Raw genomic sequence first — 12,872 nt, forward strand, 5'->3', positions numbered from 1 at the left:
CTTCGACCGCACGCGGTGTGAGAGCGAGGCCTGACTCCATTTCCCAGGCTGCCCCGGGACGGATCTCTGGGCGTGCCTTTGCGGGCTCCCGGCCTCGCGCCTGCGCAGCCGGGTGGTGATGGGCGGGCGGCGGGTCCCGGTCCGCTGGCTAATGCTGCGGGCTGAGGGCCATGGAGGGTCATCCTTAGCTCGGCCCGGCCTGGGTCCTGAGCTGGAAGGGGAGGCAGTGGGTGGCGGACAGGGAGACTGGGCCTAATCTGGCTGATTGAGAAGCTGGCAGGAGGCAGGTAAGAGTAAAGGCGCGGTTCTTGCTTCCCATCCGAGTCCCCGGTGTCCAGGCCTTTAAGTTCCTGGTTTCTCTACGACCTGCCCTGCGTGGCTGTGTCCTCCTAAGTCCGAACGCATTCTCAGCCCCAACTCGCCCATTTCATGAGTTTGAAGACTCAGATCCAGGTTTGGTTTGTGCAAGAAAGTGTCGAAGATAGTTCGAGACAGCCCAAGCTTAAGCCGAGTTTTTTGACCTGAGCCCATCATAGTTGGACCCTGCTGCACCTGGAGCCACAACCTTTTCCTAGTTTTGTTGAGCGACAGTTCCTTCTCTTGCAGGCAGATACTCCAGAGTGTGAGCTCCTTAACTATGAATGAGCAGCTTGACGTTAGCATAGCATTCCTTTTGCTTTTTTTTTTTCCTTCTTAGCATGTTAAAGAAGCCTTCATTAATAGAATATTGTGCTTTATTGATGATGTCTGGCGTCAGCTTGAGGTGGCAAAGGTCACGGGAGCAACAGCTTTGTCCGGATGAAATTTGCCATGACTTTGATCTCTGTTTCATCTGTTGGCTCTGGAATTTATTCCTCTCTCCCCTTCCTGTCAGTCAGGCTGTCAGGCTTTGAGCTACAGATGGTGATTTAAGGGAGTGCTGTTGCCTGCTAATCTCTAATCTGGTGGCAGATGGCCACTGTGGCCTGTGGGTCCTACTGAGAGGTGGCAGTACTTGGGGTGTGGAGGAATTATGCTGGCTTTATTCCTCCTCCGATCATTCAGGTCATCCATGCCTTCCCGCCACATTTAGATGGGTTAGGGTTAGGGTTAGGCTTTTTCTCTGTTTCCTGAGGTAAAACATTTTCCACTTGTGGCCCATTTAATACATCTTTTCCTAGCCTCGTTATCCTCATATTCCACTAGGCTGAGAGGGGGAGGGTCCTGCTCTTTCTTTGTTTACTCAGAGTTGACAGGCACCACAAGCTTTCCATTTTACAGGTTTGATTTAGTCCTCTAAATTATTGTTCTCTAGAGCAACGATTCTAATACTGGTTTTATTTCTTTGTTAATCAGAAAGAATGAGCGCAGCAAATACTTGGGTGTTATCACATTGGTGAGAGTGTCTTTGCTGGCTTCTGTACAGCTGCCAATCTTTCCAGTTCTGCATCTCTCCAGGTCATTCATTCAACAAGTATTTATTGATTACTTCTACGAGCCAGGTATTAAGATGTTTATAAGCATTTGATTTAAACTTTGGCCATATGTGTGTATATGTATGTATGTACACGCATACATTTATTTGTATGTATAAGAAGGTAAGGGTTAGAGAAGGAGGTTACAGGAAAGATTTGAATCCTAAATAGGGTATACATAGATAAGAATTGGTCAATTGAGCCTTAAAGTAGGCATTTCACACAGAACTCAAGGATGGAGGTGATTGACAGTCGGACTTGTTTATAAAGATATGATTTCGGGCTGGTAAGATGGCTCAGTGGGTAAGAGCACCCNAATGTTCTTCCGAAGGTCCGGAGTTCAAATCCCAGCAACCACATGGTGGCTTACAACCATTCCTAACAAGATCTGACGCCCTTTTCTGGAGCGTCTGAAGACAGCTACAGTGTACTTACATATAATAAATAAATAAAATCTTTAAAAAAAAAAAAAAAAAAAAGATATGGTCTCGTGTATCTCATGCTGGTCTCAGACTGGCTGTGTAGCCAAGGATGATTTTGATCTAATCCTCTTGTCTCCAGATGTACACACATGCCCAGTTTTGAGGATCTTTACTTATTTTTTAAGGTGGGGCATCACATTATGTTTTAGACAAGACTTATTGTCCTGGAAACTCACTCTGTAGACCAGGCTGGCCTCTGCCTCCAAATGCTGATATTAAAGGCATGTGCTACCACCACTCAGCCTCAATCTTTCTTTTCAACAGTTCCTGTTAATTCTTTCAGCTTCATAGGAAGTGATGGGAAAGGCCGGTGTCTACCCTGTGCGGTGGCTATTGGTCTTTTCTTTCCATTATGCTTCAGTTTCCTTGCAGGCCTTTTTTTTTTTTTTTTTTGCATCTTTTTATCTCACCTTTGGGTTTCCAAGATTGTGGAAGGAGATCATTAATGATTTTTGTAAAACCTTTTAAAGTGGGGTTTAGCCAGGGTGCAAGGTGAGTACATTACTCCTGTTACAGAACTGAAACCCATCTCCACAGCAGAGGAGCTGCATCCGGTTTCTGCTGGGTTGTGAGCTGCCTGTTAAATAAGTCAGTGAGGTTGCTGAAGGCAAAGCAGTGTTCCTTATCCATTGTTAAAACAGATTATTTTTACGAAGCTAATGAGACTATCATGGAAAGTCTGTTGGTGTCTCTGTGTCCACAGTTGTGTTCATTGCCTGGGCAGTGGGCTTCTCCTGGGTTGTAGAGGCAGTGCTGAGAGCCAGCTCAGTGCCTGGGAATCTTGGGGCCAAGAGCATCAGCCACAGAAATGCTACTTAAACAGAGAAGCCCTGGAAAAGCTCCCAAGAGGGCAGGTCCCTCCCACTACTGTCACATACTCTGGATACCTAAAGTTAACTTGGTTGCTATGTCCCGAGGACAAGGCTGGGAGTGACACTGGAGACAAAGTATCTTCTGTCATGCAAGTAGTGGCTGACTATTCTTACAGGTCACAGCCATCTGAAAGCTTCAAGGGATCCTCTGGCCTCTGGGCACTCGGCACAGGCATGGTACTGTTGCAGCAAGTTTGATCACACTGTGAATCCTAAGATTGTGTTATTTATTTACTGAAAAACTGTCTAGTTGTGGTGTGGCTCAGCCTTAGCACACACTTTTAATCTCTCTGGCTGGAATACAGACACATGCTTAGTTCACACCTTTAATCCCAAACAATGAAGGTAAAGTTAGTTTGTAGAAGGAAGCACCCATGTTTGAAAGTGATGTCTAATTGAGTGGCGACAAAGTGATGAATCAGAGAAAGATTTGACAGGCTAGGATGTGCCCAACTCTCATGACAAGAGAGGAAGGGGAAGCTACGTAAGAGAGCAATGCAGAGAGAGGAGGAGGCAGGTTCACTGGGGCAGCTGTACAGAGACAGGCTGCAGAGAGAGAACAAGCTAGACACAGGGGAAGACAGAGTGAGCCAGAGAGTGAGAAGGAGCCAGCAGATTAGAACATACTGCCAAAGTTAGTATGAAGCCACGCAGAGTAATTTAGGAAAAGCTGAGAGAGTTTTTAGCCAGAACAGCTGAGATGAAGCAGAATCAGCGGTAAGTCTCAGGCTGGAAACATTCTGGTCTAGATTAGATTGTGTGGCTAGGAGCTTCCAGGACTAGGCCTAGGTTAGCAGATGGAGAAGAGACAACAACTAATTCAGGCCAATAAAAGATACTTTTAACAAGGTCCACTTACATGCAGGCGAGCATTCATAAAGTAAAAGTTTGAAAGAAGTATATGGAGAGCGACTGGGGAAGAGATACTTGATACCCACGTCTGGCCTCCACGCGTGCTGCACACAGAAAAGAACTCTGACTTGAAGCTGTTTCTCTTTACTGTGGCCCTTCAGGTGTAAATGACCTGGGATTTCCTGCATAATCGTGTAGTATAATGTAAATATGACCTTCATTCCCTACATCCTGTAATATGGTTGGAATAATGACACTGAAAATTCTATAGAAAAGTGACCTTTTCTATTTTCATAGCTGATGACTGGCCTAATTGAAAGGCCCTCTAACTTGATGATTTGGGGCTTTCTCACTGTTGGAGTAGGGTGAGGTACGGCCCAGGCTGGATCCTTATATTAGTCTACTCTCCTAGGAGCCATGCGGGGCCAGCGAAGTCTGCTGTTGGGTCCAGCCCGCCTCTGCCTGCGTCTCCTTCTGCTCCTGGGCTACCGGCGTCGATGCCCACCTCTGCTCCGGGGCTTTGTACAGCGCTGGCGTTATGGCAAGGTTTGCCTGCGCTCCCTGCTCTACAATTCCTTTGGGGGCAGTGACACTGCCGTTGATGCTGCCTTTGAGCCTGTCTACTGGCTGGTGGACAATGTGATCCGCTGGTTTGGAGTGGTAAGTGCTGGTGCTCTAAGAGCCAGGAAAGGGGATGTCTTATGGGGAGAGGGACTCACACTGAGCTTTGGAGGCAACTGACCAAGCTCCGGAAGTCCCTGAGCCTTCCTGGGAATTGCTCCCTCACAGCATTTTCTCACTGGTGTTGGCAGGTGTTTGTGGTGCTGGTAGTCCTGCTGACTGGGTCCATCGTGGCCATTGCTTATCTGTGTGTCCTGCCCCTCATCCTCCGAACCTACTCAGTACCACGGCTCTGCTGGCATTTCTTCTATAGTCACTGGAATCTGATCCTCATCGTCTTCCATTACTACCAGGCCATCACCACTCCTCCTGGATACCCACCCCAGGTGGGACCCCACAGGGGACGGGGAAGAACAAAGCTGCATGCTGTGCTAGCCAGTCATGGGAGGGAGAATGACTTGGGATCTTTTGAGGCAGAAATCTTGTCCTGCTATTGTGGTCAAAATGTTCTTCTCAATTTGCACAGGGCAGGAACGACATTGCTACTGTCTCCATCTGTAAGAAGTGCATTTATCCCAAGCCAGCCCGAACACACCACTGCAGCATCTGTAATAGGTGGGTCTCAGCTTTGCTCTGAACCTCATTTGAGGGCAAAACCCGCCCTGGAGTTAGTTAATTGTGTATTAGAGTATCTGTTAAGATGTAGCTCTGTGCTTCCCATCTGCTGATACCTAGTCTTAAGCATGGTCTATGAGTGAGGCACTACTGTCACTTGTACACATTGAGGCGGGGAGATGTTTCCTTGTCAGTAGCCGATAAACGACAGAACTGTTTGAAGGAAGGCCTGGCTGTCTTCAAAGTCTGTGCCCTTTCCACCTCAGCAGGATGCTGGTCCTAGTAGGAAAGGATTGTCACTGACATCTCAAGATCCTTGGCCACCGTAACAGAGCCTGTGTCCCTCCCTCACAGGTGTGTGCTGAAGATGGATCATCACTGCCGTATCCTTTTGTTCTCTTCAGCCAAGACCTTCAGTTTTACCCTCAGAGCACTGCACAGGGTTCATAGTCACGAGCTCCACACTTTTCACTAGTATCAATCAATCCAGAGAGTACTGGCTCGTGGGAAGTTAGGCATTGGGGAGTGGGGGGAGGGGGCTTACCTTTTTTGGGAGGAGCAGAATGTTTACAGGCTTTCCAGAATGGATTTTGTAAGAGAAAGGAATTTTCTGGCATGTCTTTTGTGGAGAATCAAAAGGTATTTGGGCATCTGTGGCTGAAGATGCCAGCCAGAACTGTGGGTCCCATTTTGACTTTCTATGCAGATGGCTAACCAGAGTTAGGTTGAATACTTGCAGGTGGTTAAGATTTCCTGGTGGCATCTAGAAGCCCTGAAAAGCTTAGATAATTTTTACCTTAACCTTGGGAAACTGTCTTCTATTTTCTTGCCTTTATGCTGATGCCTTTGGGTGATGTCTTGAACTAAGGATGAGCTGAGCTGTAGGGGCTTGGACAACCCCAAATTATATTTGACCTTGTCCTTAATCATTTCTCCACCAGCCTGGCTAAACAACTGTGTGGGCCACTATAACCATCGCTACTTCTTCTCTTTCTGCTTTTTCATGACTCTGGGCTGTGTCTACTGTAGCTATGGAAGTTGGGACCTTTTCCGGGAGGCATATGCTGCCATCGAGGTGAGCCAGTGGCTAGGAAAAGACTAATTCAACATAGCAGAAACCTCACCCCAAGGAGTTACTGGGTAGCCCCTTGTCTTAGAGGCCTGAGAGGATAACCCGCACTGTTTTCATCCCCTTAGAAAATGAAACAGCTTGACAAGAACAAACTCCAGGCGATTGCCAACCAGGTGGGCAGTCTCCACTCCACTGCCTCCTGCTGCTCAGGCCTGAGGGTTAAGAGTTATGTAATCATCTGGGTCTGCTCTTTTAGGAATGTAGGGGTCAGAGGTTTCTAAGGAAGCTTTCATGGGTAGATTAAGTAGCCTGAGGACAAGCTGGAAGTCTTGAGTAATCTATGCCAATCATCATTTGTTTGGGTTGAGCTTGGACTCTGCCTTCATGGTGGCCTGAGCAGCAAGGGGTCTATGTTATTAGTCTGTGTAGTGGGGTTCCAGGGGACAGATACCAGGCTGATCTGGCAGCTTTGGGATCACCCCGTTCACTTTAGGAACCCCTTATCCTGTGCACTTGTTGGACTTTCATATTGCGCTCCTGTTGCCTTTTCAGAGTCTTGCTTCCCCTTCCCCATTAGTCCAAACCAGGTATAGATCTACCTCTTGTGGGTGTAGCCCACATAGTGAAGGATGTGGCTGGCTAGAGACTGGAGTACTCTCCCTGGAGTCCCATTACTGCTGGCAACCTACAGATTTAGTTAGTTCCTTCTGTGCTTGGCTGTCTACTCACTGTCTGTCCATGTGATGGTGCCACCGGGCTTGGTCCCCCATCTGCCTGCTGGTTTCATTTCCTCTGTGGCTTTAATCCCCATTTTTATCTGCCCGGTTTTATAATAATTCCTGCCTGTAGGTGCTTGGGGTTCTGGTGACAGTTGCTGGGACTGGCAGAGCACGGGGGCCAGGCTTCGCTGTTTTCTTTTTGTAGACGTACCACCAGACTCCACCACCTACCTTCTCCTTTCGAGAAAGGATAACCCACAAGAGTCTTGTCTACCTCTGGTTCCTGTGCAGGTATTTAACTCTCAGTTTTGATAGTTTCCATCGTCCCCTCCTCCTCCCAGGTTCTCTGTGTAGCCTTGGCTGTCCTGAAACTAGCTCTGTACACCAGGCTGGCCTTGAATTCCTAGAGATCAGACTGCTTCTGCCTCCTGAGTGTGGGGAGTAAGGGCGTATGCCATCATTGCCTGGTTCCATTTGGTAATTTTAAGGGAAGGCAGCATTAAGAAAAGCCTTTTTAGATGTCATTGTCCTGGTCTGAGGCTGGCAAAGAGTGCTTTTCTTATATATTTTTGGGGCAGAGAACAATGGAATGTGGCTACTAAGTACCAATGGTACAATCATGCTTGTTATGGGACAAGGTTAAGTGAAGCTCCTGTTTTATTGATCCCTATCCAAAAAGAACATGGCTCTATTTACTGAGAAGGGAAATCAGAAACTTAGAGAAATAAATGGATTTGTTCTACAATGAACAGCTAGGAGTTGGAATATGAATTTCTGACAACCAGGTACAATCCCTTATGCTTGTATTAGCCTTCACTATCTTCCAAGCATGGACATTTTAAGAAAGTCTACATTTTTCTCAGTGGCAGACTTATTTCCCCATCTTCCTTTCCATTACCACTTTTCTCCAGCCTACTTTAATAAATCTCTACTTTAAAACGTAGAATACGCGCTCACCTAGGTCCTATATGAGATCAGGAAAATGAAGCAGAGAGGCTATGAGCCAGTCATAACCACAAGTTTGACTCCTTTCTGTCTTCCAGCTTCTAAGTTCTATCAATTTTGCCTCTTAGTTCTGTGGCCCTGGCCCTGGGTGCCCTAACCATGTGGCATGCTGTTCTCATCAGTCGGGGTGAGACTAGCATCGAAAGGCATATTAACAAGAAGGAGAGGCGCCGGTTACAGGCCAAGGGCAGGGTGAGTGGGGAAAGGACTGGGTGAACAGGTGGGTAACTGATTGTACATCTAATAAACAGGCCACCATCAGGGCTGACTTAGACAAGTTTCTAGTTTTTTGTTTTATTTTAAAGCTGGCCTGGAATGCCCAGTGCTGGGGTCAAAGGCACGTATCACCACAACTAGCCAACAGGTGTCTTAAAAGCTAGATTTTGCTTACAGGAACTCCATCATCTCCAAGCTGAGGAGATCAAGTAGAAGAGTAGCAATGTATTTTTCTTGTCTCTAGGTATTTAGGAACCCTTACAACTATGGCTGCTTGGACAACTGGAAGGTGTTCCTAGGTGTGGACACAGGAAGGTAAGTGCACTCAGAGCAGTGCTGTGCAACAGAACTGTGATGGGGAGGTGGCTCACACCAAGGGGAGAGACGGTAATTGAGCTGAAGCTAAAGATAGTGCTGTGCATTAAACTCCCACAACAGGGAAAGTGGTCTGTCCACAAAAGCAGAGGCTGGTTAGTGCCACCGAGGAGTCTGCAATTACGTTTCATCCTCAGGAATAGCCACATGTGACCAGCTTTTTGTTATACATTTGGAATAACTACCAATTTATTTGACTCACTGGGGCCTGAGGCTAAAACTTTTTAAAGAAAATAATTGTGCAAGTATTTTTTTTTCTGTATACATGTATGCACATCATGTGCATGCCTGGTACCTGAGGTCGGGAGAGGGCACTGGATGGATGGATCCCTTGGGACTGGAGATGGTTACAACTTGCCATATGGGCACTAGGAATCAAAACTGGGTTCTCAGTAGGAGCAACCAGTACTTAACTGCTGAGCCATCTCTCCAGCCCCTAAAACTGTGGTTTAAAAGGTATGGTTCAAGATAACTAGAGAAGAGCTTGTGGTTAGGCACTATATGTGGAGTTCAAGCCAACTATGAGAGATTGAGGTGACCTACATGTGACAGAGGCCCTTCAGCAATGTGTGAGACTAGCTCTGTCCAGTCCAAGAGGAAACCATATTTTAAACTGCAGATTACTCGGCCAGGCATGACTATGTACATCTGTAATCCCATCACTTGGAAGGAACAGACAGAGGATTAGGAATTTGATGGCTTTGCCTCTCCTCACCCTATGCCCACCCTGATGGTTACTGAGGGTAGCAATCAGATGAATCCGTGTTAAGTCCTTCCTTCTTTGCCCCATCGTCACCACATTCCCACCTCTACTGTACTTGTAGTCTCTTAAAAGATTGGGGCTGGTAATGGCAGCCCACATCTGGAATCCCAGCACTTCAAAATCAACTTGGGTTACACAGTGACACTCTATCTTGAAACAAAAATAAGTGACTTAAATTGAGAATACACTATTTATAGAGCATTTATGAACTGTTCTTAAGCTCTGTTTCCCCACTTTCTAAGTTTTTTGTGCTGAAACATAAATTAAAACTTTTCTTAAATTAAAAAAAGTGCTTAAGATGCCTTCAGAGCCCTAGAGGGTACAGTTCTGACAGAATCAGATAGAGATGAGAACTCTGTCTTTTTATTTGATGTATGCTTGCTGCAGGGCAAATGGGAAGGACAACAAGAATTGAGAACTAAAGAGATTTTCCCATCATTCCTCACAGGCACTGGCTGACTCGGGTGCTGTTACCTTCTAGTCACCTGCCCCATGGGAATGGGATGAGCTGGGACCCTCCTCCCTGGGTGACTGCTCACTCAGCCTCTGTGATGGCCGTGTAAGCCACAACTTGAACACTGTTTGCTGTTTATTGTCTCTCAAAAGCTTCCAAGGGCAGCTTTTCTTGGAATCCATGACCATGAAGAGCCATTAGGCTTGCCTTAGAGTACTACACAGGGACAATCAAGACCAATCTTCTGCCACCTCAAAACAAGATGCAGTGTGGAAAAACTCAAGGACTGGAGTCCCTTTACTCAGGCAAATAAGTTTTAGCTCCAGCTGAGCTCTAGGTCACAGCACTGGGGCTAGACACCATCTCTTTCACTTTGGGAAAAGATCTATCAGGTATGTTGAAATTCTGGCTTCTCAACGGGACAAAGACAGTAAGCCTATTGCCAAGGTCACTGCCATTTCTCATGTGCTACAGAGAGAGCGAAAATAAAGGCATTTGATTTGTAAAAAGATATGTAGCTTCTCTCTGCCTCGGTGAAGGTGAAGGTCAGGACTGAGTGGGCATTCCGAGGGTGTCTCCAATGCCCTTATTTTGAAGAACTGGGAGCTCTCAGTATGTGCTTCTATAGCATCTGTAGAATAAGGCAATACATGTGAATCTGCCCATTACAGAAAAGGCTTTATTCTCTGGCACGTGAACTCATGTAACACCATCCCTAGTTCTCGAGGTCACACTCGACTGCACTGACCCTTCAGCAGCACAGCTTCCTATTCCTGACAGGACACAGAAGAGCCCAAGATCCAAGGTCTTTTCCTCAAATATAAGTCTCAGTCTCTTCAACAGTCCATTAGAAGTCATGGCTCTTTAAGAGAGGCCCAGCATTTGTACTGCATCCATGGGAAGGCAGGCCAGTGGTCTTGCCTTGTGGGATGGCTCAATAGTTAGTACTTGCAGGTTAGATTGTCAGGAGGGTTTAGGCCAGGACCAAGGGCTCAGCTCCCAGGGCTCCCCAGTAAGAACCTGTAGACACGAAGAATGTTACAACACTATTCTGAGGTTCTCCTTGGTCCCGCCATTCCCTTCAGCCAACAGCTTACCATTCTCCCCGCGCTGACACTGCTTCCTTGCGCACAAGTCTCTTCTTGTCGTCCAGAGGCTTGGCTAAGGCTCGGATCACCTGAGATTTGTATGGCAGTAGCTGTGAAGTCAGAGACATCATCTTACTCTTGCTGCTGAGCAACAGAAAATGATGCTTCCCACACCGTGCAGCTCACATTCTGATAGAAGTGAAATGTGCCCTATTTTAAAGACTTATTTATTTTATGTGTATGCCTGGTGTCATGAGGCCAGATAAGGGCATTGGATCCCCTAGGAAGGACATTACAGTTGAGTGTATACTGCTAGGTATGTATGTGGGTGCTAGGAATCAAACCTGGGTCTTCTTGAAGAACAGCCAATGCTCCCAAGCAGTGGGTCACCTTTCCAGCCCCAGTGTTCTTATTTGGTGTTTGAATGTAGGATGACCAATGTTACGAGGTGATCAGAATTCACTAGGTCCATTCTGTGCTCAATGGGTGGGGGTGGTAGCATATCTATGCTTATCTATGTGTAACATGTATGCAGTTCCTGTCTTACCACACATTACCATTAGTTGGTGGCTAAACCCACTTGAAAGCAAAAAAGGGGACTGGAGAGATGGCTCAGCAGTTAAGAGCACTGACTGCTCTTCCGAAGGTCCTGAGTTCAAATCCCAGCAACCACATGGTGGCTCACAACCATCCTTAACAAGATCTGATACCCTCTTCTGGAATGTCTGAAAACAGCTACAGTGTGCTTACATATAATAAATAAATAAATAAAGAAAGAAAGAAAGAAAGAAAGAAAGCAAAAAAGTATTCAACCAGGTATGGCAGTGTACATGAGTCAGGCCAGCTTGGAGACCAGTGATTACCTTGTCTCAAACAAGCACTTCTGACTCTTCAGAGACTTACCACAGAAGTGGGGAGGCGAGTGAGAGCGTGCATACACTGCAGAGCAGCAATCCGGACAGCCTGGAACACAAATGAGGTCAGGGGAGACAAAAGGACAAAGGTACTGAAGGGTGTGCTGGGCTCAACGCACCATTGAATAACTGGAGCTGAGGTTCAGGAATTTTGTAACCAGAGTGTCAACATGAAGACTCATGATTTGGGGTGCTTCCAGTAGTAGGGGTTGGAGACAGCTCAGAGTGGAAAGCTGGACCACAGAGTCAGGGCAGGATAGTGCTTCCAGCAGCAAGGAAAGAAGCTAAGGAACAAGGGAAAATAGGATGCTCATTAAGGTCTTGGATCTCCCTCTACCAGCTGTAGCCATGGGAACAGCCCCCTCCCTTGCTGAGGGTGCCTGCAGGACTTACTGTGGGCAGCTCTGGTAAAAGCACAGGCTTGGGCAGCCTGTTGAGTACATGAGATAGACCCTTCAGATAGTTTGGCTTCACATCTGGGGATAAAAAAAAAATGTGTGGGAGAAAAACTGGAGTTAGACATTCAGCTTGAGAATTCAATCTCTAACTCACATGAGTAGGTATATCAGCTTATATAATAAGGTGTGGTGACTGAAGCCTATTCAGCACTCCGGAGGCTGAGGCAAGGGGATTCAAAGCCAGTCTGAGCTATACAGTGTGAGATCTGTCTAAGAGAAGGGTTGAGGCTAGGGAAGATAGGTCAGATGGGAAAGTACTTTCTGAGAAACATGAGGACCCAAGTTTTAGTCCCATTGAACCACAGGTACCGTAAGTGCTGCAGTGCACCGTGGAGTGGAGACAGAGCACCTGGCTTGCTGGCTAGCTGATCTTGCCAAAGCAGCAAGTTTGAGGTGCACTGGGGAAATACTGTCTCAAAAAAATGAAGTAGAAGGGCTGGCAAGATAACTCCTTAGGTAAAGGCCCTTGCATTTATGATCTAGCTCAATCCCTGGAACCCATTTGGTACAACTAACTTTGTTAGTTGTTCTTTGACCTCCAGATTTACATGTCTTTGTGCATGCACACACACCACACACACATGCAACATGGAGAACAATGGAAAAACCCATCAAGATGGATCAGCAGGTCAGTGGGTAAAGGCACCTGCTGTTAAGCCTGATTAGCATTCAATCATTGGAAGCTACATGGTGGAAGGACAGACTTACACAGACATATTATGGCAAGCAATTAATACATAAAATTATACATAAAAATGTAATAGGCCGGACGTGGTGGCACACGCCTTTAATCCCAGCACTTGGGAAGCAGAGGCAGGTGGATTTCTGAGTTCGAGACCAGCCTGGTCTACAGAGTGAGTTCCAGGACAGCCAGGGCTACACAGAGAAACCCTGTCTTGAAAAACCAAAAAA

At 46.6% G+C, this 12,872-nt stretch overlaps 2 protein-coding genes across 7 annotated transcripts in view; one reads left to right on the plus strand and one right to left on the minus strand.

Moving 5' to 3' along the window:
- Nucleotides 1-66: 66 nt before the first annotated feature.
- Zdhhc16 (zinc finger DHHC-type containing 16) lies at nucleotides 67-10,009 on the plus strand. 5 transcript variants are annotated; one of them, XM_029535269.1, is made up of 12 exons: nucleotides 67-287; nucleotides 1,336-1,481; nucleotides 4,073-4,320; nucleotides 4,473-4,667; nucleotides 4,808-4,896; nucleotides 5,251-5,279; nucleotides 5,838-5,971; nucleotides 6,094-6,141; nucleotides 6,893-6,978; nucleotides 7,761-7,884; nucleotides 8,153-8,223; nucleotides 9,495-10,007. In XM_029535269.1, the coding sequence occupies exons 3-12, from the start codon at nucleotides 4,078-4,080 to the stop codon at nucleotides 9,607-9,609; spliced, it is 1,134 nt and encodes a 377-aa protein (XP_029391129.1). In that variant the 5' UTR covers nucleotides 67-287; nucleotides 1,336-1,481; nucleotides 4,073-4,077; the 3' UTR covers nucleotides 9,610-10,007. The 5 variants fall into 5 exon arrangements, with proteins under 5 accessions (XP_029391129.1, XP_021045948.1, XP_029391132.1 ...); XM_021190289.2 differs by lacking the exon at nucleotides 6,094-6,141 and having other exon boundaries at nucleotides 9,495-10,009; XM_029535272.1 differs by lacking the exon at nucleotides 6,094-6,141 and having other exon boundaries at nucleotides 5,163-5,279.
- A 2-nt stretch (nucleotides 10,010-10,011) lies between these two features.
- Nucleotides 10,012-12,872, minus strand: part of Mms19 (MMS19 homolog, cytosolic iron-sulfur assembly component) — a 39,504-nt gene continuing 36,643 nt past the window's right edge. The window contains exons 27-31 of one of the 2 annotated variants that reach the window (XM_029535265.1): nucleotides 11,896-11,978; nucleotides 11,622-11,786; nucleotides 11,492-11,551; nucleotides 10,598-10,698; nucleotides 10,012-10,520 (exon numbers count right to left, since the gene is read on the minus strand). In XM_029535265.1, coding sequence (XP_029391125.1) covers nucleotides 10,493-10,520; nucleotides 10,598-10,698; nucleotides 11,492-11,551; nucleotides 11,622-11,786; nucleotides 11,896-11,978 — 437 coding nt within the window. In that variant the 3' untranslated portion in view covers nucleotides 10,012-10,492. The remainder of the gene's footprint in view (nucleotides 10,521-10,597; nucleotides 10,699-11,491; nucleotides 11,552-11,621; nucleotides 11,787-11,895; nucleotides 11,979-12,872) is intronic. The other variant, XM_021192296.1, reaches the window with a different exon arrangement.

The sequence above is a fragment of the Mus pahari genome, chromosome 1 (assembly GCF_900095145.1).
Source record: "Mus pahari chromosome 1, PAHARI_EIJ_v1.1, whole genome shotgun sequence".
Lineage (NCBI taxonomy): Eukaryota > Metazoa > Chordata > Mammalia > Rodentia > Muridae > Mus > Mus pahari.

What these genes read in the sequence shown, in the direction of transcription:
- Zdhhc16 (XM_029535269.1), top strand. Translation starts at nt 4,078, where the DNA reads ATGCGGGGCCAGCGAAGTCTGCTGTTGGGTCCAGCCCGCCTCTGCCTG. An exon ending in CACTGCAGCATCTGTAATAG is followed by an intron (nt 4,897 to 5,250) that starts GTGGGTCTCAGC and finishes CCTCCCTCACAG; the next exon opens with GTGTGTGCTGAAGATGGATC. An exon ending in AGGCATATGCTGCCATCGAG is followed by an intron (nt 5,972 to 6,093) that starts GTGAGCCAGTGG and finishes TCATCCCCTTAG; the next exon opens with AAAATGAAACAGCTTGACAA.